Source organism: Atta colombica, unplaced genomic scaffold (genome assembly GCF_001594045.1).
Source record: "Atta colombica isolate Treedump-2 unplaced genomic scaffold, Acol1.0 scaffold137, whole genome shotgun sequence".
Lineage (NCBI taxonomy): Eukaryota > Metazoa > Arthropoda > Insecta > Hymenoptera > Formicidae > Atta > Atta colombica.
Window position 1 is genome coordinate 142,012 of NW_017259225.1, and position 25,206 is coordinate 167,217.

The 25,206-nt window shown below is 36.9% G+C and overlaps 1 protein-coding gene across 1 annotated transcript in view; it reads right to left on the reverse strand.

The window, feature by feature from the left end:
- Positions 1-6: 6 nt before the first annotated feature.
- Positions 7-25,206, reverse strand: part of LOC108684683 (serine/threonine-protein kinase 17B-like) — a 121,457-nt gene continuing 96,257 nt past the window's right edge. Inside the window, exons 4-6 of the mRNA XM_018189136.1 lie at positions 12,106-12,232; positions 9,825-10,053; positions 7-4,736 (exon numbers count right to left, since the gene is read on the reverse strand). Of these exons, the coding sequence (XP_018044625.1) occupies positions 3,656-4,736; positions 9,825-10,053; positions 12,106-12,232 (1,437 nt within the window). The 3' untranslated portion in view covers positions 7-3,655. The remainder of the gene's footprint in view (positions 4,737-9,824; positions 10,054-12,105; positions 12,233-25,206) is intronic.

Below are 25,206 nucleotides of genomic sequence, written 5' to 3' on the forward strand. Positions count from 1 at the left end.
AGTCGCACGGAAGGCAAGAGCCGACGCTTTCTTCCGCGGATTTTAATTAACGCGAAGAAATGAAGCGAAAACTGATTAATTCTGACTAATGACATATCACAAAGAAGAAAATAAATAACCGCGAATTCACCGCGACAGAAGCTAAGTCGACCCTTCCCGGGGTCGCACCGCCCTCGCCCGTAGTAGCAAAATTATATTTTACACATTTTATTCCGCTCTTTGATTCTCGGAGACGCATTTTGAACCACATTCCCCGACACACATACGCGCGCATATATGCGTCTCGAGAGGAAATGCACGCGTTAAAATTGTGCGTGTACGCGGCCTGTTCGCCTGCGCGTTCAATGCATTATATTTTATGTATCCGATGTTCGCCGTTAACGAACATCCGATGGTTTTCGCACCGATAGCCAGATCACCATAGTCGGAGAGGCTGAAAACCAGTCGCCTAGGTCCACGAGATCAAAAGTGTTTCCCTCAATTCCATGATTTCGCCTCGATTCAATTCCACGCGCGATGATTGAAGCAGCCGTCGAGGAGAAGACATCACGAGTTATACTCCAAGGGTGTTACTTTCACATCTCTCCGGTGAATTAAGATTCGGCGAAAATTTTACATTTTCATAGTCTAAACGGTACAAGTTCTCGAAATAGTCAACGTATCAAAAGTGTATTCTTTAATTTCGAAGAAAACCACCAAAAACCGTATCACATCGATTCTATTTGCAATACGGAAAGAAATTCGGGAGTATTGCTAAAAATTTCGTTGCATTAAAAAACATATCAGTTATATATTTATTGGCAAATACCAGGACCTCGAATATCCCGTGGATTTGTGTACAAAGAGATGATACAAATTCACGGTTGAACGAGCCTCTCATGCTGCTCGAAGCCGAGGCTCGCCAACCAAGTCCGTCATTTTTGCAGCGCTCTCTCGTCCGCTCTTCTTTCTCGTCTCGCTCAACGAAGACACAGGTCGCTCGTTAGCGTCTCGCCAACGATTCGCCTGTGTCTGCGGCGAAATGAACGAAAATTAGAGGCGCGAAAAAAGGGGAAGCGAGCGTGAGAAAGAGGACGGAACGTGTTTATGACTAGCATTCGTTGCGCTACGCGAGCGAGCGAGCGAGCATGCGTTTCAATTTATGCGCGATGATATATCTGTGGATAAATATGTTTGTATGTACAATTATGATTTACGCGTCCACGAGAATTCGGAGAGTAGACGAGGTTGATCGTCTTGATTCTCTCTTTCTTTATCCTTCCGCGCGTGACAAACAATTGTGATTAACAATTTTTAAGTAACAAAAAAGAAAAGGATGCAGATTCATAAAGTATATTTAATAACACGATTGAGAAAATATTTAACAATAGGGAAAACGTATATATACGTGATATATACCACCCATAGAAAAATGGTCCCATCTTTGTAATGTGTTATGAGAATTGAGAGTTTTCGGTGGTTCGAGAGTTTTCGAATTTACTGACGTCTGAAGGACTCGACTCCGTGTTAATTTCCTCCATCAAGGCCGTATTATTCTCGAGCTAACCAGAATTAGAGACGCCTAGAAAGCTCGTCTAGGGTTTCAATTTTGATTTCTCGGCGCAATTAAGGCACTCTTCACACTTCAGACATACATTCTCTGCTGTGCATCATTGTCTCGTGACTCGAAAAGTCTTGTCGCTCGTATCGGACAAGTAAACGTAGGCACTGGCGACGTGCGTCATATTAACGAACACGCATCGTAATTTTCTTTAAGGAAGGCACCGAAATGTATTTATCTGGATTGTCGTTGGTGATTGTTATATTCAACAACCGATTGATATGGCGATTTGTTCCGTCGCAATCGCGTGCGATGCACCGAGTATTGCTGGCGATTACAGGATTTTTCCCGTGATTAATTTACTCGACTGCTCGAACTACCGACATTTTCGAAACAAACGCAACTTTTATCAATCTATTATTGTGTGCCTTCCAACAAGTAACACATATGACACGGTGTGACACAATGAATCATCATATCCTTGTTGTTTGCCAATGTTAAACAAAGATGAGATGATCACTATGTCGCTTGTTCGAAGGCATACATTAATACACGAAAGTGCCTGCTTTTAAAAATCATACTTTAAAAGTAGACCTCTCGGAATTACAATGACATTTCGGATAAATATGTAACACGCCGCGTCTCAGTGCACGCGCACGCAATGCAGTTCGAGTTTTCTTAAGCTCAAAAGGCCGGTTGATCAGTCTATCGATAACGGCAGTCTAGGAAGAGCCATCTTCGCTCTAATATTCTTGATTTCAAACGCTTCGTCGGGTAATGACGACGATATCCGTCTGGATTGATGAAAAATCATCGAGTCTCGATGAATCGACTTCATATGGCGGAATGCGTTCCACTCATAGCTGAAATCTAACGTTGGGTGTCGCGATGACTTTGTACGACTTTTCCTTCGGATCTCTGCCGTCGCTATCTCGGTGCGAGACTATCTTATGTGATCAGCATCGCAACTGCAACCGCAAGCATCTTTTTGCAAGCTACGAATATTCGCGATTTGTTTTATCGCTCATACATTCTCTGATTACTCGAATATGTACATCAAGACACCACCCTCTTCGAAGCCGATCGCTTCCATGAAGAGTCAATGCATACATGCACGCACGCACGCATACATTCGTATACGCATTCACATGCTCTCTTACAGTATTTACAACAGCCATTTATTCGCTTTGATATAATACAAGCTACGATCTCTCGTCGGTACCTTAGCAAAGGCACGCGTATGTAGGAAGGCATTGTACACGTAGGATTCCACGTGCGACACGTTTCGTATGTGGCTACATTGTACGACTCGCGTAGCCGTACGCACACTCTTTACAATCGGTCTCGGCTTCCCGAGAAGTCCAGCGAAAGTCGGGACAGGAGCTATTCGAGAGGCTGTTCAAGGATTCTGGAGATCAGGCTTGGTGTGGTACACGTAACTTTTTGTTCTCACTACGAAATACTGCTTAATAATATTACATACATCGCGAATTACAGGATGCTGCATCGCAAAATCTTCCGATCGTGTTAACGGCACGTCGCCTTTACCGAATTTCGGCAAAAGTAATGTAAGAACATACTGCATTTTTCATTTTGCTATCTTTTCACGTTCCCCTAACGCTATCACAGCATTATGTGCTTCATGAAAAATAAATTCAGAAATAATCCCTTTCTTTTACATACTTTTAATTATCGCATAACGTCAATGCTGTTCTTTATCGTTCTAGAATCAAAGGATCCGTGAATTCGAATATATTTTTCACAAAGCTCATAGTCCTTATAGAAAGATGCGCAATCCTGAACCTTTCTAAGAACCTTCTCTGACGTCACAGCCTTCGCAAATCTCAAGGAACTTCGCCCGTCTCGGTCCCACCTTATCCTTTGTTCGCACATCCCTCGGGTACGCCTCGTTGCTCAAAACCTCCCTTTTACTCTTCGCGTCACTATACACGCGTCACTGATATATTACGCGATATATACAATCGCCTCAAACTCTCGAACTTCCAATCCCTCGGCAACTCCTCGAAGAGGCTGCCAGAGATGTCCGTCCACCTGCGCAAGAATATAATTCAACACCGACACACAGCTGTCGACGCACAGCTGGACGGCACAGTCTTACGAGGCCTCGTGCACCTGGAACCGCCGAATCCGCGCCTGCACTGACTCGCATTGTACTTCGCTATACCTGGTGTACCTGCCAGCACGTACGGGTTCCCTAATAACTACCAAGTTGCCACCCCGTTCGCGGAGCGCCTCCAGACCGGCCTTGTTGCCACTGCTGCCACGCAACGCCGTCATCGTCGGCGGCGTCGTCATTGGGATTTTCGCTATTTTCACACCAGACGAGGTCGTCTCCGACGTGAAGCGGCTGAGCGCCTTACTGACGACGCCACTGCATTCGCGTGGCCAAACTCTGGTGGCACGATGATGATGATGATGATGCCTCTGTTCCCACCTATCGGCGGTCGCGTCAGCGGCGGTGAATGGGAAACTCGCTCTACCTTGACTCTTACCGTATAGAATAAAATCGAGGGAGTCGTCCGAATAGATGCTACTGCGATCGCTCGAGCTGTCGGTTGAGATCTCGGATACGGTATCGCTGCCGCTATCACTGCACTGTTGCTCGGTCTCGCCGAGGATGAACACGGGTGTGCACTTGAACACCTCGCCACCACCAGCTGGCATCGTATGGGTGGCAGTAGCGCGACGTTGCTGAGTACTACCATTGGTATTTGACGATGATGACTCGATAATAACGATTTCCGGTAGGACATTGCCGGAGAACTTTCGCGCCAGCGAGTCCATGTTCCTCTTGAAAGTATCCCTACGGTCTGGGCTCAGCCCGAATCTGATGGGTTTGGGCAACGATCTCGAAGCCGAGTAGAGGTTCTCCGTGTGCGAGGAGACAGCGCGAGTGCCCGCCGGTGACTTGGAAATTTCCGCACTGTGACACAAACCGGTCGTAGATGATCGTTGCTGCTTCTCGCCGTCGTTTTTCGGCGTAGACGAGACCTGACCTTGATTAGTGATCGGCAGCTCTGACGAGGGGCTGTCCTCTTGCGGGGGCGTCGACGAGGAGTCGAGAACAGCAGCGGGACTGTCATCCGACGAGGGGCACGTCATCAAGGGTGCCAACGGCTGCTCGAACATGCTGAACCAGGGATGCTGGAGACACTCAGTCACCGTCAAACGTTCACTGTGAACAAGACAAGAATCGCTTGCTTGAAGAGAACTGTTTCCAATATTTCCGCGAATTTTTCAAGATTTTTTTTTTTTTAGAATTAACCTTACAGTACTACTTTCATTATGACATACACTAATTTTCTTTCACTTTGTATATTATCACTTTGGTAAAATGTACGAAATGTACATGAATATTATCCAAATGTATTGTATGTCATATTGAATGCTGATTCAGTCAACATTTTATATCATCAAGAAAAGATAGAATATTTTAAGAAAAAGACAGAATTAAATATAAAAATAAAATTTCAAAAATTTCTCTGAGTACCGATAAAATTTCAGAAGTTCCTGATAAAATGCCTGATAAAAAAACTCTTGAAAATGCTAGATTTATCCAAGAATTAAACACTTTGTTATACTTATTTTTATACAATATTTTTTGCGAAAAGACAGAGTATCTCAGAAACATTAAAGGGCTAAGCTTTCAATTCGATGTCGTATTTCTAATGATTTTCCGTTAGAATGCTGAAGATAAGAGACGTGACGCGATTATGTTGGTTACTTTAGTACACGCGGTGCTTTTAAACAAATATATCCGAACAACAGGCTCATTCCGCGAACCTATGTTCTCGTCGTCCTCGTTAACTCGAGGAGCGACAGAGTCAAAGGGTTAAGAGACCCGTCGCATAAACGACCTCCACTAGGCGGACCGGAGCATTTATCGACGGTGGCCATCATCGTGGCGGTCCCGCCGGGACGTTTTCACGTGGCTGTTTCATGTTGCTATGCCATCCGCGTATCGCGTCTGCGCAAAAACCATTATGTTAGCTAACGTATCGGTCAACTTCCGGCATACAGAACGGCGCAGGATATCTTCAATAACGGAGCAAAGAATTGTGTAACACGTAAACGCCGTGGAATGCCGGTCCATGGAGGAGATACTAAAGTGCTTTAGGAGACAACCCCTCTTAATTCTGGGACCATCAAAAAGGCCCGAATAAAAAGTATTCATATAAGAGCGTTATAACTTCTCCACGTTATTCGTGCATTTATATTATGACATTCAAATCGAATGTAAAAATGAACGGTGAAATATTAGACGAATTTTTTTACCGAATGGATTAGTTAATTTTATAAAATAGCAAACAAAATTGATTAGTTAACTTATAAAATTTATGTAACGATTATATCGTGATCACAGCGAGTAGATTTACACAACTGGAAAATTTGAATTAAATTTAACATATCTCAAACAGTTCACTTGAATTTTTGTATTAATTTAATACGAGATGAATATATTAGAATGTGACAAAACATTACGTAAAAATTAATACAAAAAAATTTAATGCTTTGACATATTTTGGAAAAATTGTAGAAGAATTATTTCTTCAAAAATTGATATTTATATGTTAAATTAACACATAGCTTAATTTTTATTTGTTTATCTTAGAATTCCTGTTATAAAATTACATTTTTATAATGTCTATTATTCATAAGTTGTGTGTTATTTTCACATTACGAAATGTTAAACGTCAATTTAACACAAAATATTCAAATAACAGTCACATTATGTTAAATTAACACTCAGATATGTTAAAAATTCAACACAAAAATTTTAACAAGAACCGGTTTCGACACAAGTACAAAATGTTTTTATTGTGCAGATCACGCTTATTAATCATTAACGTAACGAATTAATTTTGCAATCATTTGCATAATTTAAATGCATAAAATGCATTTAAATGCAAGAGATTAAGATATATTAATTTTAACGCATTGCAAATGACTTGACGCATAAACAAACATAAAATCAACTGCGAAAGTTTTCTTTCAGCGACGTGTATTCGAAGCCTCTTCAAGACGAAATATGGTAATTTGCAGATCAGCGATGAAGACTGCTATTCAACTTCGTAGGACATGACGATAAGTCATGCGGGTTCCGCGCGATAAGACCCCCTATGTTTGCTCGAGAGGAAGGACGCGAATAATTCCGGATAGCAACTTCCTCTCAGCTGTCCACGCGATAAGGAAACCTACGAGGTCTCTCAGTCTTTCTTTTTTACAGCGGAACTCGCCTTCCTCGACATCGGTCTTCCCGCTTCGAAGAAAGTCACCTCGCGAAGCGACGTGGCGCCGACCGTTTTTTTCTCGCTCGTGTATTCGCGATTGACGATGAGTTCGATGATTGACTGATGATAGTTCTTATCCTTTGGATGAACGAATTAATAAATACATCTCAATGGAATCACAATGTCGCCATTGTGCACGACTAATCCATAAATTATTAAAAGAAAACAGTGAGATGGATCTTCATGATTCGAAGAAGACATCGCGCGATTAAAACCGAGAATTGATGTACATAATTTAATTCGAAACGCATTAATCGTTTGATTTAAATATACGCTTGCGATTTTTATTCTTTTGTGTTATGTTTCGTATAATTGAATGAAAGGCAAAGCCATTGCAATAACATGATGAAAGTTAAACCCGAGGCTACAGGATATGTCTCGCTCCTAGAAATCCATACAATAAAAGACATCGACGGAGCTGACGTTCATTTCTACAAATGTAAATTAACTTTAATTTCAATTTAATTTTACTCCTTATTTTTTTTTTCTAAGAAGAGAAAGATGAAAAAGAGTCAGTTAAATCGAGATTAAAATTAATTTACAATACATTGATACGCTTTCAGAAAAAATTTCTAATATCGAGACAAAAAGTATTCTTTTGAAGTACTTAATCTCATGCAATATAAAAATAAAAGTTAACATTAAAATATAAAAAAATAACAGTTAACATTAAAATATAAAAATAATATAAAAATAAAATAGTTAACATTAAAATAAAATGAATAATTTCTTCTCCCTCGAATTAACAAACAAGATCGATATATTGTCTTGAAGACAAGAGTGATATTAAGTTTATATATTCTTACGCGTTTATAGAATAAATTTTTAAGTCTTTAACCCAGATATTGTAACATATAAAATCTTGGCGCCATAATGTAAAATATTGGATCATTTATTCTAAATTAGAATTTTTCATTTAAAAATAAATTATTTCTCTTTCAACAATAAATATATTGTATAATGATTGTCCCTATATATTGATCCTATTTTTATTTAGAGTCGATATTATTTGATAAATTCTAAAGTAATGGCTGCAGCACAGATTTTTGTATAATGCATAGTGCATAAATCAACCAATCAGAATATTTCTTTCCTTTCTTCTCATGAAAAAGATCAAGTTTGATTGGTTGATTTTCTTATGTAGTATACGTTATGCAAAAATTTATACGACCGTTAATAGTATTGGATTCAGAAATCTTTTCTATGGACACAGCAATCCACAAGGCGATAAACAGGAAACGTTTCTCATGAAAAGAACACAACCGTTGCAAATTTCTTGCAAGTAAATGATTTTCCTCCGAATGCAACTATCAATGGACGGCGTTGACCCACTGATACCAAATCACTCTTAGTGGCGCGGTGGCGGTAACGATCCCTGATGAATCGTTATCGTCATGCGATGTCATCATCTCGATTACAGCACGGAATGTCGCGCAACGATATGTCTACGTGACGTGATTGTTTTCGTTCTAGGAAATCGGTTGACATACCGACATAACTAACAATGTAATCGACGCGCCTTGAGCGAGTGTTTCACGTGCTATCTTCTTTCGCTTCGAAATAAGCGCCGGGCATTCTCGGTAAATCGCCGCAGCCTTCCGCGAAAGAATTGTTTTCACCGGTCCAGGAATGCTCGCGCCGATTCTTCGGTAACGCGCCTCGACGAACCGGATAGGCGACTAACGTCGACCGACAGAGCGATATAGTGCGGGAATTACGATGTGGGTGCGTAACATACAATATATAATTTGCGGCGACGACGTCTCGATCACAGCGGAACAACGAATGGAAATCTTTCCGTCGAATCAAGTGGAGTATATGAAGATAAATGACGAGTAGCTTGCCATGATGATCAATGAATCTCGCTGTGAATTTGCGTCGCCACGCGAACGTTACGCGCATATTTCACAGCTTGTTCTAATCGAATCCGAGAATTAAATTCTTCTATCTTTTCTTGTTTACTTCGACTTCCGCGTTGATAGATGGAAAGAACGGTTTTACTAAAATATTTAAAAATTTAACTAGATATATTGATAAATTTCGTTGAATCATCAAAATAATTGCGTAGAATAGTTAAACATTAATGATAATGCAAAATTTTTAACTTAACATTCCAGCAACTAGTTTAATCGTGCACATAATTATTCTGATGATTCAACAAAATTATTTTCAGGTATCTAGCTAAATTTTTAGATACTTCAGCAAAACCGTTCTTTCTGTATATTAATATGGTAATCGAAGTAAACGAGAAAAGACAGATTCGAGGAATTTAATTTCTATTTTTAGATCTGTATCTAACTAAAGTTTTATATACTTCAGCAAATCCGTTCTTTTCGTATATCAATGCAGAAATCGCAGTAAACGAGAAAAGGCATATTCAAAGAATTTAATTTTTAATTTTCTTTTCTCTAACTAAACTTTTTAATATTTCAACAACCATTCTTTACACGAAAATTACATGTTCTAATTTCATTAATCTAATATAATTACGTTATTATTTCTCAATTGCGATACTCTATTGAGAAGCAGACTCTCAAATGCGTTTCATCGTCAAAATTTGTACTGTTCAGAAAACAAGAAAGAAAAAAACTACGTACACAAGAAAATTACGCACTTTACAGAAAATAACAATAATATAAACGAAACTGCTAAACAATGCTAAAAATGTTCAACAAATGCATTTTGTTTGTTTCCAGTTAAAAAAACATAATACACTTCGAAATATCTATGTTTTATTATTTATTATAAATTAAAGGTGAAAAAATGCTTTCTGAACAGAGTAGCTTATTATATATAGCCTATATAATAAGCTACTCTGAAATGTTCAGAAAGCATTTTTCAACATACTCTTTCAACACTGAACACTACGCCACTCTAATTAAAACAATGAAATTTTGGACAAAACGCATTTTGAAAATCTGCTCCTCAATTATGATTAGAGCTAAGAAATTCTTACTACGTTTAAAACTTACTTCGGATCTTTAACCATAAGTTTGCGCATAAGATCACGAGCTTCTTCGGAGACGTCCTCGAAGAGATCGTCTGGGAAGTCCAGGCGACATCGGCTGATGTTACAGAACGTCTCCTGCTTGGTGTCTCCTCCGAACGGCGAGCATCCCGTTAGCAGCACGTAGAGCAGCACGCCAACGGACCACATGTCGGTCGCCAGGCTGATCGGCTCGTAATTCAGAACCTCCGGGGCTGAGACACACACGGCAAATAAGCCGTTATTATAAAGTGGTGAGATCGTGGTACATCGAACCCTAATGCTCATCGAGATGTGTGTGTGTGTGTGTGTGTGTGTGTGTGTGTGTGTACGCGCGCGCGCATGTAAGTCCCGATAATTAAATTCGAAAAAAGGAGATAACGCCTCTTCTTTCCCCCGGCCTTTCTGCCATTACGTCGTCGCGACCGCTATTACGACGCGCTGATGCTTAATGGAGCCACGCGTGTTCTTCAACGGAATAATAATAATTGTAACTACGGACGTATTAGGCCCCGAGCGCGAACTAGGTAATCACTACGATACGGAAACGCGGTTGGCTCGTTCATCGCGTAATAGTCGCGCGCTCGAATCGGCCACTTTGTATCGACTCGTTTCCGACCGAATCACGCTACAGTTTTTCCACGCCCTCGACATTATCCGTCCAACTTAATCGCTACAAAGATCCATGAGTTGTTTTTTATTGCGTGAATCGGTTTCGCTAATTTCTGCGAATGATCTCAGAGTTGATGCTAATTAACCGGTTAAATCTCACCGGCGAGAAAATAACGATCAGTTCAATTAAAACTGATGTTTTCTCTTGTTTTTTTTTTATTCGGTATGTACTGGAAAAAGAGTTTTTGGTATTTGTGACTATAATTGCATGGTAACATAATTATGGTTGAGACCTCCAGTTTTACAGTTATCATTACTATAATGTACAGGAAGGATGGGGATTATAGAACATTATTTTGTTTTATTGATGCAATTATAGTCATAGTTGTCAGAAACTTTTCTCTCAGTGCACAATTTTGAAGTTACTCTTTAAATCTTCGTGAAGCTACAATTTCTTTTTTTTTCAACATTAAATCTCATTCGACCGTACAGAACACAATTAATAAAGATAAATGCCTTTAACGAGTTAAGCTGAATCTTAAGTACTTGCATAATTCATAATAAATTTTTATATATTACGTATACAGTCCTTTAAACTGCGCGCCGAAATGATTTTTCGATCTTGAAACGCAATCTCTATTAAACTGTACCGCAATAAGATTACGAATTAAATTGACTAGTCATTTAACAATTTGATACTTTTTCGCATTTTAAACGATCTTACAATAATAGCACTGAGTGACATATTAAAATCGATAAATGATTAATCCTTTTTTTTTTTTTTTTTCAGGACAATTTCATTTTGTAAATGTCAAGAATGTAACTGGGACAGTTGGAGACGTTTTGATCTTCTTCGTGGAAGATTATCTTGTCTCGAGCTATTGCTCGACACTTTCGTCCACTTAGAGCATGACTGTTAGATGCTGCGATGTAATCGATTACGAGGATCGTAAAAGAATCCTCCTGACCGATCAGGCGTGCAGAGCCGGAATACATGCGGTTCGCTAGTTTACAATTAAGCGCGAAGTAGCTTGTTTCGTTCAATTATGCAACATGCCTGTTTTCCTAATGGAACACGACGATTTCTTAACATCAAACAGATCGCAAACATGGAGCGCACGAAGGTGCGACCCCAACATCGCACTCCGATCGACTTTCGAGACCGGAAATCACCGGCATGCACACGTTCATTCTTCTGTATAAGGCGTCACGTTAAAACGGGCTCGCTTTATCAGGGTTGTGGTCTGTTATCCACAGTGACACGCACAAGTCCAAAACGCTAAGGAAACACGCAGGTGTCAAATACGATTGCGATTCTCGTGCGAACTCTTGGATATTTATTACTGGTACGAAAGAGTTCCATCGTGGTCGCGTTTTGCGATGACAAGCGACATATTCGGAGTCCATTACTCGAGTAGAACGAAATGAAATTGCGTTTGTGAAAAATGTATAGAATAAAAAAAGTAGAGTTATTCAAGTAAAAAGATTGGCCATCATTTAGACAACTTTTGATTTATCCGTCATATTCAGGATGGTTTAAGATAGAATGAAATAGAATATGTATAAAATAGAATGAGCTGCATGGATATTTCGTATTTTATTTTTTATAACGAACTCTGACCAATTTTTTACATGAAGATTTCTTAAATACTCACCAACATAATCGGGCGTGCCCAAAATTTCTCGTATATCTGCTCCGTGACTGATGTACCGTGATATGCCAAAGTCGCATAGCTTTACGTCGCAATCTGGAAATTCTCCAGTAAGTACCAAATTCTGTGGCTGAAACATTAAAAAAAAGGCGAGAGATAAAAAGTGATTCGATATCATTGACGAAAGAAAGGCTGTTACGTTAAAAATAAGATTGCTACAAAGTAGATCGTGACTGTTTTAACTGTACGTTTATATATCACGTGCGCTTATAATTTCTCGAAATTTCCTTAAAGACGATCCAAGGCGTACAGCCTTGTGAAAGGCGCGAGCGAGAAGAAAAAGAATTGAGCAGGTTTTATCTCGTGTAATCTCCGCGCGACAATGCCAATTTCCTGCCGCGAGATAATATGGAGAAAGTAAAGCTTCCTTTCAGGACGGTCGCATGACGATTGCTCTCCGGCATATTCTCTCTCCCTTGGCCGTTAACATGGACAAAGCAGCCCCAGGTGTTTTCGTGGTCTCGGTCAATTATATCAGAAGCACGCAAGCGGGCCGAGACACTTTTTCTACATCATACAACATCTCAGGAATTTCGGCGCCACCATATAAATATAGTAGTAAATTACACGGCTTATAATTATACCCATAATTATAAGCCGTGTAATCATCTTTAAAGTAGAGACATACATACGCTCATGCGATATCGTTAGTTCACTTGCGGTTTAATTGTAGCCGGCGCGCGGCGACCTCAAACCGATCTCACATCTCAGCAGAATTTTAATTCAAGTCTTAATTACTAAAAGACCGCCCGTTACACCGCTACTTCGAACAGAGTTCTGAAAAATAATAACTTCCGCGTCGACTGTTCGCGATAGAGATTTTTGCCGGGGCGCCGGTGGATGATTAATCATCAGAAGGGACGAGGCGGAGAAAGGCAAAGATGGGACATACATAACGAACAAGACATTCTTTTTTTTTTTTTTCGATGATCAGGTGGAAGAGGCAACGAACGTCCACATTATAATAACATGAGTCCGCGTAGGCGTCTCGCGCGAGGCATAATACCTGGAAATGTAAACGATTCCGCGATAAGAAAGGTCGTCGCGTGGCCTAGGTGCAACTCTCATTGCCCACATAACATCGTTTCTTCCTCTTGCATTTCGCGCTGACTCTTTCCTCGAAAAACAATCGAACAATGCCGAAGCTGCTGCGGGTAGAGGCTACGGACGAGGCTCGAGTCCTCCGAGAAGAACAAGAGACGAGAGGAAGCTCATTGCCGATCCATTGTCAACGCTTCGTGGCTGGTTTACGACCACCTAGGTTGCTCGAGAATTATACCTTCAGTACCGGGTCGCGATTTTTAAAGAATGCCATTATTGATATGCTTTATTAAGGAAAACATGTGCGGTGATAAATCACTGAATCATTTACACTGAAAAAAAATGTATGGCATTATTTTAATTGGCATTATTTAATTATTTAAATATTTAAATAATTTTGTTGATTTATAACAACAGTACTAATGAAACAAACTTTTATTAAAGAACATGAGTATTTGTTTCTTAAATAGAGTTACTTTAACAAAATTATTTTCAATTAAAATAATGCTGTTGATATAACATCTTTTTATCCAGTGTAATCACGATGTTTTGCCCGGTTACTCTTTTCGATACGCGCGAAAGAAAGGAAGCCGTTGGGGAATAACCTGATAACTCTGTTTCAGTCGAATATTTATGCGCAGATGTTTGTTACCAGCTTGCGAAGGGCCTAATGAAAGAGTGCGAGTCACAATTACGCTCATGGGAGTGACAACAGTTGTCGGCCGTACTAGCCATAAAAAAGAGAAGTTAAAAATTGGATTAGGGTGAGACTGAGACGGTCGCGAGGGTAAATGTCCTATTCAGACCTTTCGTTTATTGTCGTATTGTTAATACTGTGCAATTTATATTAATAGCACGCAGCTTGAAGAACTGGAAATATCGAAACACGGTAGCTCTATAAGTGTGTAATAAATATAATAAATATTATTCTAAGCCGACTTACTCAACCATCGATCCGTGAATAACTGACTTTAAGTAAAAGATCATTTTTGTTTTTATGTTCTTATATGTCTCGCGAATCGACAAACAGAGTGATGATTATAATAAGTATAATAAGTATTATTACGATTTACAGCGTAAATGAGCGAATAGCTTATTTTAAGGAAAATGCCACTTTTATGTTATTATGTATCTCGTGACTCGACAAGCAAGATAATAATTATCGAAAGTTTAGATATAACTGATAGTGATAGTGAATGATCGAAAGTTCACGTATAACTGATATTAATATAATTTTTTATAATGAATCGCTATATTACAAGAGAGCGACGTTGCGTTAAATGATACGGATTATAATAAATATTATAAAAATTCTAAAAAAAAACTCGCCTCGGATAGTCGTGAGATTTAAACTGGCTGGAGTATATATTTTTCGCAATAAGTTCTATTCAGTGTTTTAAGATACTTATTAATATCATTAAATCATTTATGATATTATTATTTCAACTTCAGTTTATGTTGATTGTATTTCAAGTCCAACAGTAAGCGGCACATAGTTAATCTAACTAAAAAATGTATTTAAAATTTATAAATCAATAATTACATATACAATTTAAAATTTACATATAAATAACATATTAAGCACTAAAATCTAATCTCGACTATTGTTCCTTCAGTTACTTGATTTATAAACGTCTGTTGAGAATCGCGGTTAATAAAGATTGAAAATTTAACGATAAATTCAAGTAACGTGTCATTATCCTTATCGCAGGTGATGCAGAATTTGATCGATGATACTATTTTTTGTTGAAACGAGCGCAAGAAATTGCAATTCATGCCCAGCCTCATAACTTAATTCCTTCTCCCCGACGTGAAGTTGATAAATTTAAATAACGTCCACGATTTTCCGATGCAAAATTTTTACACGTGATGGCAGAGAATTACCGGAATCGAAGACGGAGAATACCATGTTAGTGTACGATGCATACAAGATGTGACGAGGATAATTTTCGTAGTAATCGATCGACTCGCCCACATCCAATCACAAGGCCGAGAACCAACGTCGACGCTCGAGAAACGGCTGCAAACTTCGCGTGTAATGGTTAATTATGGAAATATCTTTGTTCCTTATTAGAGACACTTCCTGAACTCGAAGCGTGAGCTCGAGATTGAATCCTACGCAACGCGCGTGCATATATCGAAAGAAAAACGGGACGGAGCCATGAATGACTCTGATTTTCTGGTTTCCAGAAAAATTATTAGTCATTTTAATTATCCGGAAGCCAGACGGCGAAATCTCGTAATAACGTAATGAAAATTTACTAGCTAATTTGCTATCGATGATATTACGACATTAATAAAAATATATAACACGGAAAATATGGTTTGGCTGAAGTATTTAATTTAGTTAGATACAAATTTGAAAATAATATTGTTTAGACCATCAAAATAATTATACAGGATGCCCACACTAATTGTTGAATGTTCGAACTTTTTGCAGCACTTAACTCAACGATTAACCATTCTACATAATCATTTTAATGATCCAACAAAATTATTTTCAGATTTGTATCTAGCTGAATTTTTACATCACTTCAGCGAAACTTAAATATTTTATACTTTCCGTATAGATAAACGGATATTTTGTTAATTTTAAAATTGTCAGATACAAATCTTAATTATATTCCCTCTTTGAAAGTATAAAGGATCTAGTAAGTGGAATAAGAATAAGCGTATAAATTATAAGAAAGATGGAACGCATAAAAAATGAGAAATTAGAAAAAACGATGTCGCTTTTTCAGCCTCGTTCTAGTTGAAATTTCGAAACAGAGACAAAACGTGATACAAAGAAAAACTAACCTGCAATCTCATGGCGTTACAGAGCCGTTTTTGAATCGCATTATTCGTCGTACGTCAAGTATCTCATGATGAATCCCAGTCACGTTCGACTCGTAACTTGATTTAACGAAACGTAACACACAAACTGAATCCTCGAGCGTGTCGAGTGCCTTTGTTCCATCCACATCCTTTTACAAACGCGAGACGTTCGCTACCCGATAAATCCTCGCTCCAAATTTCGACGGCTGCGCGTACCAAATTTAAACCCAACTTTAATTGACGATCTTCAATTATTCATCTTGTTACGTGCGAAAGCGTGTTACATGAACACGCGAATGAATCAGTCCTCATTTGAATAGCAATTCAAATCCTGTTTAGTTTGCGCGAAAGTGACGCACGGGTACATACACGGAAAGAACGACTTAACTAAGTATTTAAAAAAAATATAACTCGTAGATACAGACTTGAAAATAATTTTATTGCGCCATTAAAATAGTTATATAAGAATCATGCTGTAGAAAGTGATTTTGATATTGATTGATGAATTTTTAGCAACCAACTTGAGCGTTTTACGTAATTATTTTGTATATAAAATATTCAAATCTGTATCTAACTAATTTTTAGATATCGTTAATGATTTATAATGGAGAGGATGCTACCTACATGGCACAGTATACATTTTTCGAAGAGACGCACGTCGATCTTGGCGTCCATTACACGCTCGATGGCAATCTCGCGCCACTTAATTTAACGCGTTCAATAAACGACGACAATTCCAACGGAGCGCACTCGTCATGTAATCGAGATAATTAATCATCACGTCGATTCACTCTTTTTCCTTATCTTATAGACTGATGCGAGTTGCTTCGAAATTTTTTTCTCATCGCGAAAGCATAGATGAGTACTTTCCGCGTATCTCCTTTAGACTTACTTCGCTTTTAATTAACAACGCGAGATGCGTAATGTAGATCTCTCGCGTATTTCAATACAAGATGCTCGCGAACGCATCGTCGTTCGTTCGAAACTTCATATCTGACATAAATAACTTATTGGCAAAAGTCATTCTCTCCAATCTTAAAATTTTTGTGGCGACAGCAAAAAAACTTTTATAACTTTTCTCATTCAAGAAATCAATTCAAGATTTTTTTTAATTAAGAAAAATAAAATTGTTTTAGCAAAATGTGTACAACATAGTGTGAAAAATATAATTTCTCTTTATTAAAATAAAAAGCATTGATTTGTTTTATAGTTGGAGAGAGGATTTTAGCTGATTTCAGATCAATGTGTCTGCCATTTTTATTAAATGACTGGGTATAACTGTATTTGCAACAGTAAGCATTCTAGCTTCTTTTATACTTTTCTCTCTACAAAAGCAGGGAATTTAATAACTTCTTTCGCAATTAGATTCACATTTCCTCTCTTTCTTTCATAAGATAAGGTACTGTTTCAGCACATTTTTAAAATGTCAAATTAGTAATTAAGAAATCTAGAAATCTCTAAATTCGTTCTCCAATAGCTAATTTATTTATATTTTTGATATTTTTGTGTCTTTTGTATATCAGCTACTCATCTTTAATCGATTTGAGTTTGAGATTTTCCTAATAACAATATCGATCAACAGTTTCTGAGATGCGCAAAGATCTCGGTCGTAATAAAATACACAATTCAAAAATACTACCTTTCGCCTGATTACCTTCGAACAAGACCCCCGGACGAAAATAAAGCGTGACTATAGATCAAATCAATCATCTTTCTTTTTTTGCAATAGGCACGCTTCCTGCAATGGCTGCAACAAGCTATTTATTTTACCGTTCTTATGCGGTCTTTCACAATTTCTAGAAGTTGGTACGGTGTGCTCGACATAAATATCGATCGAATGCACCCTTGCGAATTGTAACAGGTGTTCCTGCGTCTCGCAGCGGGCATCTCTGTCGGATGTTAGCGCTTAAGTGCCACGACCCGCGCAAAAACGATTTGCAGGAAGGATGCGCGTCATTAAATCGAAGCCGACGTTATTCACCTTATCTACAAAGAATCACAACTCGCGACTATTCTCACGGCCGTCCATATGAGATTTTAATCGGCTGTGTCGCCGATTTTAAATGTGATTAATATCCATTTCTTAACTTTAATCTCATTTTAATTTACTCTTTATTTCATTCGAATTCTTAGAAAAAAAAAAATAAAGAGTTTAATTAAACCAAGATTAAAGTTAATCTATCTTGGTAGAAATGGATAAAAGACACTATTAAATTCACAATGTTAAATTATATTTAATTTGAGATAATTTGAGTTTTTAATCATTTCTATAAATCGCCCTTGCTCGTCTTCAATATTATCATTAATTTAATTAAAACAATGGAATTAAACAATTTAACTTAAGAAATGTATTTGATTCAAATTTAATTTATTATTTACACTAAGAGCTTACGTTAATATGGACGTTGTTTACTTCGAAACTAATCACAGAATTGAATTTATATTTTTGACATACATATAAGTTAAAACATTATAACAAAATTATTTAAGTATTAGGTTACTCTTCCTGCTCCTTTGATATCTAACAGTATAAAACATCTTTTCATAGAATTAGGTACTTTACATACATTTTATGCAATCGAATTCTACACGGCCGTCTTGCCTATCGGAAGAGCGAAAGCGAGATTTCACGGGGAGTTAACGGGGCAAATCTCCACATCATTATCCGGCAAAGAATACATTGTCCCTGCAAAACGTAAAAAATCATCCGCGGGATAACGGTGTGCCTTCCGTCTTTCAAGTGTGTTTCCTTTTCAGTGTACAATGCGACATCACGTGCACGAAAAGTCGGGCGAGAGATATTCAATCAGTGCAATGCCAGGAAGAAGGCAGGGGGCCGGGAAAGGGGAACCTTTGTGTAGTTACGCTCACGCATCTCGCACTCATTAGGCGTGTCAATGAGCGCCTGTGATTCGTAATTAGCCCGCCGATCCGCTTAACAATGTGTGACACTTCGTGAGCCGGCTGTACGTGAGCAAACGACAATTAGAAGTCTACGAAAAAGGTAGACGACCTGATCGCTTTACCCGCTTTTCATCGCGAGCGCAAGTCCGACTGTTCGCCACTTCGGCACTCGGGACTATTATTATTAACATTTTCAAAATTAGAATCTACAAGCTAAAAATGTCAAATATTTATTTCGCTTGTACGCTTAACACATGCAAAATGTGCGTAAATAAAACTGTAATCAAAACAATAAATGATTATTTTATATTTAATTGTTTATTACTTAGTTCACTTAAAGCAAAGTTTCGAATAGATGTAAATATAAATAAACTTTATGCTGTAAGAAATCGACCAATCGGCAATTATTCTCCTCACATTCGACTGTCATATTGATTAATTTCTTACAATTTAAAACTTATGTAAAACTACTCTTTAAATCTGAATCAGTGGATAATCAGTGATATCGGTGCCAAGTATGTCACTGGTAATCAGTGGATTAAATGAGATTCCTAGCTAATCATTATGTGATCTAACTAACCTCGTTTTAATGTTTAAATTCAATGAATATGATATTAGAAGATTGAAATTAACGTACAAATTATATTAGTATTTTAGTTATATAATATTCAAATATTCTTCCTTTTTTAATTGAACTTCACTGATAATCAATGCCAAATATGTCACTGGGTAATTAGTGACTATTCACTGATTCAGATTTAGAGTAAATCGGAACTAATACGAGACATGGGAAGAATCGAAGCAAAATACATACTCAGAAAATTTTCTGAAATCCTAGGCGCTCATAATTATCCGGATACTTTTGAAAAATTCCCCCTGAGTTTAAAAAAAAAGAGAACGTACTCTCTAAATCTGAATCAGTGGATAATCATTAATTACCCAGTGGTATACTTAGCACTGATAATCAGTAAAGTTTAACTAAAAAAAGGAAGAATGTTTGAGCATTATATAACTAAAATATATTTGCTGACATACTGATGATTAATTCCAATCTTCCAATACCATATTCATTGAATTTAAGCACTAAAACAAGATTAATTAGATCATATAATAAAGATAGCTAGATTCTCATATTTCGTAGAGATCTCATATTTAATTCACTGATTGATGCCAGTGGCATACTTGGTATTGATATCAGTGATTATCCACTGATTCAGATTTAGAGAGTAAAAAAGAAAAAAGAGAATGGATGGCCCAACTTTAAGCGATGTTCTGTCTCGGAAACAATTAACCAATAACCGAACTAGAGCACAACCGTAATTACAACATACCTTCCAAATCCTTGCTTCTCGCACGAGATAAGATTGTTAAAATATACATCGCGTCGAGTGAGTTCGATCGTGTGCGAACGATCAATATCCGTATCTCGGTATTTTCATTACGCACAAACCGATCCTTTCGCCGAGCGATAACTGCGAGAGCCCTCCGCTGCCTCTGCTTCTTCTCCTCTCGCTCTTTCTTTCTTTCTTTCTCTCTCTTGTTTGTTCGAACTTGATTGCGTGTCTAATATGCCAGGGCACGCATACGCGCACGCAACAGTTTCGCACGCGCGGCCTGCCTTCCCCTTTTCTCGGCCACCGGAAGTTTCAATGAACGCGAGAGACGTATCCTCATAAATCCGTCGGTTAAAAAACGTTGAGCCTCGTAGACGGTTCGTTCGTCTTCTTTCACGCATTAATTTTTTCCTTCCAAAAATCTTACGTCATCATTCCTCGATTTTCAGACTCCGCAATGCAATTTGCTCAATAAGATTTTTTTCCCCTAAATTGGATTGCTTAATGAAGAAAATAATACATGGAAAAAACAATTTTGCTGAAATATCTAACTAGATAAAAACGTTAGATATAGATCTGAAAATATTATAAGACCATCAAAATAATTACACACTTTCTAAATTCTTTGGATCCCACTCTAAAGAGTGAAAATTGAACCAGTCTTGAAAGAATGTGGCTTAATTTTCAATTTTCGAGATTTCACTTTTCAAAGAGATTCAGTATAAAAATTTTAGAGAGTAGGAATCTCAAGCATCATTTTCAAGCATAAAGCTCAAGCACGATGATCTTGAGCAATGTCGCGAAAAGTTTTGACACATTTTGCTTGAGCATCCTACATTTCTTGACGATTCAGCAAAATTGTTTTCAGATTTGTATCTAGCTAAATTTTTAAGATGCTTTAGCAAAATTCTTTCTATGTATTCTTTCTATGTAAGACGCTTAAAATGATTGTTAAAATATCAAAATTTTTTGTAACATTTTTCATTATGCGTCCTACATAATGATTTTGATAGTCCAACAAAATTATTTTCGGATCTATATCTTCAGAAGACTAATTTTTCCGTATACTATTTACAATATTGTTGTTACGATATAATCTTAAATAGAAAGGAATGAAGTAGAAGGAAATGTATTTTCATAAATAATAAAATATAGAAAGAGTTATATCGTTTTTCATTACCTTTAATTATCTTAATGAATAACTGAATGAATAGACTTGATGTTATTTGCGCTGTGTCTGCTGCATGCGTAAATGCATATGTGTGGTAATAATTGATAAATACGCCGGTTGATAACATATATATCGCGACGACATGCACGTTTTATCTTCACGTTATGGTAATAAAGCGGAATACGACTTGTTCGCTCTCAGCAAACTCGTTGGCCATTGTATTCGTGATGCGTGAAGTACGCATTAATTCGCGTCTTAATAGCCTAATAAATGTGAATGAAGACATCCTGTAGTATCTTCCAAATGTAATTTCGTTGAATTATCAAAAATATTCATCCAAAAGGATCACCCTTGGAGACTACATATATTCATTAAATTATGAATAATTAATTCCTCGTCTAATTGACTGGCTCGCATTACGCAGAAATACGACGATAATCGGCAATTTGCAAGAATTCATTCGACGAATCAGTCTAGTTCTCTCCGATTCCGCGGATGGATAAACGCGAATTGCCTAATTAAAGCAAATCGGACATCCGTCGCTTTTCATCGGATTTTCCAAGGAAAAGAGGCGATTGACCCCACTCACAGAGATTCATCAATGAATGTCTCGTTGGCCTCATAGAACTCTTACTAGGAACTACATACAGCTCATGATGGAGAGCTTGGTTGAGAGGATTCTAAATGTATATGTATATCGCAGTCTGTTCATTAGGTACAGCGGTGCATTCGATGAAATCGATTCATCGAGCTCTTAATGGCATGCCCGATTTACTACCCCGTAAATCCAGCGAACTCCAAACTCGACTTTATGACTTTAGAGTGCCCAGGTGGATGCCGCGAACGCAAAAGAATTGCTGTTACACGAGTCGAACGAGCGAACAATATTCTTATCCACCACCGACTAGATTAAATTTTTAAGGTGTATCCTCTATAGAGAAAAAATTTTAGCAAAACCATTCTGTGTACTGATTGTGAATTCTAGTAGTTTTTATAAGAAATAAGTAAAATACAATCCGATTTCCATGGTTGGATAAGTTAATGTTTTTTTTTAATTGAATAAAGTTAAAATTAATGGCTTTATAAAAAATTAATAAAGTTAAGTTAAAAGTTGAAAGAATAAAAAATTAACTTAGCAGTTAAGTTAAGTCAATATTGAATTAACTTAAGTTAAAAAAAAAGTTAATTTTGAAAAAAATTATTTTTTAGATCATAATGTCCTAATTTTTCTTAAAATGAGATTAAATAACTATAATATAGATTATTAAGTAAATTAAAATTAAATTTTTAATTTTTTTTCATATGTGATATATATAACACATAACTAAATAAGTTATATAACTTTAAAAAAACAGTCAGCACATAGAGAAGATATAAGAAGCCTTACGCTATAAGAAATTGACCAATTATAATCAAATGCGAGAAAAATATTTGACTGTAATTGGTCAATTTTTTATGACTTAAGGCTTAAAACATCCATTGTAGATTCGGAGAATCTAAGACTTATGGCATAAGGCATAATCGCATAAACTAATCAGAAGGCTGTATTAGTATCTTAAGAAATTACTTAAAATAGACTTAAAATATGAACAGATTACGAATATATATGTCTTGCCTCTATGCCCTTAGTCTTATTATATCTTATTATTTTTCTAAGAAATCTTAGAATTTAAAAGAGATAAAAAAATTTTTTAACTTAAAAAAAAAATTAAAAAATTAACATTTAAAAATAACTTAAGTTAAGTTAAAATTTAATGCATTTAAAATTAACTAAGTTAAGTTAAAAGTTATTAACTTTTTAACTTTTTTTTTAACTTTTAACGTTTTAACTATCATGCCGATTTCTAAGATACTAAAAATTCGTTATAAAAGTTTTCACAAGATTTTTTTCCGATTTTTATACAGTCCGGAACAACATAAAAATCTGTATATTGAAGCTCAAGATTGCTGATGAAAGGTACAAGATTTTATAATACAAGGCCAAAGATTAAAATAGAAATATGTAGCAATATATTTTCTTGACTCTGTTATTAATCACTCGTCGTATGACAAACAGAAATACGTGTAACGTTGAATACGGAGAAAGATGTTGACGCGACGCACATCTCGACTTACAATTTTCGTTTTTAATCGTACAATATACAGAGAAGCTAATATTTATTTCTGTTGTTATGTGGAACCAAGTCGACATCGCACACAATTCAACTTGACATTTCGACTTCGTCAGCTGCAAAGATCACCGACGTGATCATCGTCGGATTGTCGTCGCTACAGAGGACTCGGTCGTGTGATGTAACATAGCTTTACGTGGCACAAACGATTATTACCTTCTCCGCTATGTTACTCGGCAGTATTGCTGTTGCTGCTGTTAGCGAAAGCGAGCACGTGAAACTGTGACAAGCACAGTAAAACATGTTGCAATTACTTAGACAGCATTTCGTTACGGGAACGCCATTCGTTTTTGTATCACATGTCGCGCGCGCGCTTCGTGATTTTCTTCATTGTTCCAAATGTGTCTCGTCGGAACGAAGCGTGGATGTCGAAATTTCGGAGCGCGCACTATTCTATCTTCTTCATCAAGCCATCGATTTGATTTTCAATCTGATAGTATAGGAGTTAAACATAGATAACGTATAGATACCAAAAAAAGTATACCAGTATAAAATAGGAATCCATAACTTAAGTAAATTCATTGGCAAAAATCGCGGTTTCTCCACTTGAAAATTTTTTGACAAGAGTGAAGAAGTTTATATAATTTTTCTTACTCAAGTTTCAATAAAATCTTTTTTTTTTCAAAAATTAAAAAAAGTTCTTTATTTATTAACAAAATGTGTATAATATAATGTAAGAAAATACAATTTCTATTTATTAAAATAGAATGCATTTAATTGGCTAGAAAAAAATTTTAGTTGATTTTAAAACAAAGTATTTGCCATTTTTATTAAATACGATAAATATATGGACTTTCCAAGAATGGAATGAACACGAAGGAAATCCGCATAATCTTTATATAGAAAGCACCCGTGGAAGTCTCAAGAATATTACGATAAATATAATTAAACTGATAAATACTGATAAATATATTTGTAATAGTAGAGATTTGAGGATTTAATTTCTTTTGGACTTTTAATAATCGTAAACTTTTTGCGTTATCAATTATGCTAAAAAAATACAAAAACAATAAAGACCATCAATAATGGTTTGAATACAATGAAATATAATATAAATACCTTAGAAATGATTTCATTCGTCAGTTTTGTTTTTGTAGTTTCTACTGCGCAACAAAGTGAAACGACATTACTCATATATGTTCACAACGAAATATTGATGCTAATAACGTTCTGTAGACACATGCTAATTGCATAGCATATTGCTGGAGTGATTAGATTCGGAAAGAAAGAAAGAGACTCGTCGTTTAAGATTAGCTTCTGCCGCCTTGCGACTGTCGCTCTTGGCCAACCAAGTTTTCATCTTACGACACGTAAAAGGCTACTAATTGACCGAGAAGTGTGACGATAAGCGACAAAAAAAGATACGAGTAAATGCTCCAAAGTCTTAGTCTGTCACGCGGTGAAAGGATTAGCTGCTCGTTAAAGAGCGTTAATTGAAAGTCCTTGGCAGCCTGCAAAGCGATTTCAAGAAGCAAGATTTGAAGGAAACGCTCATTTTCGACTCGTGACACCTACACGACATCAGGTGAAAGCTACAAACTTATATATAAATATGTAAAATAACTTTATATATAAAAATAATTAAAGTTATATATAAAAAATAATA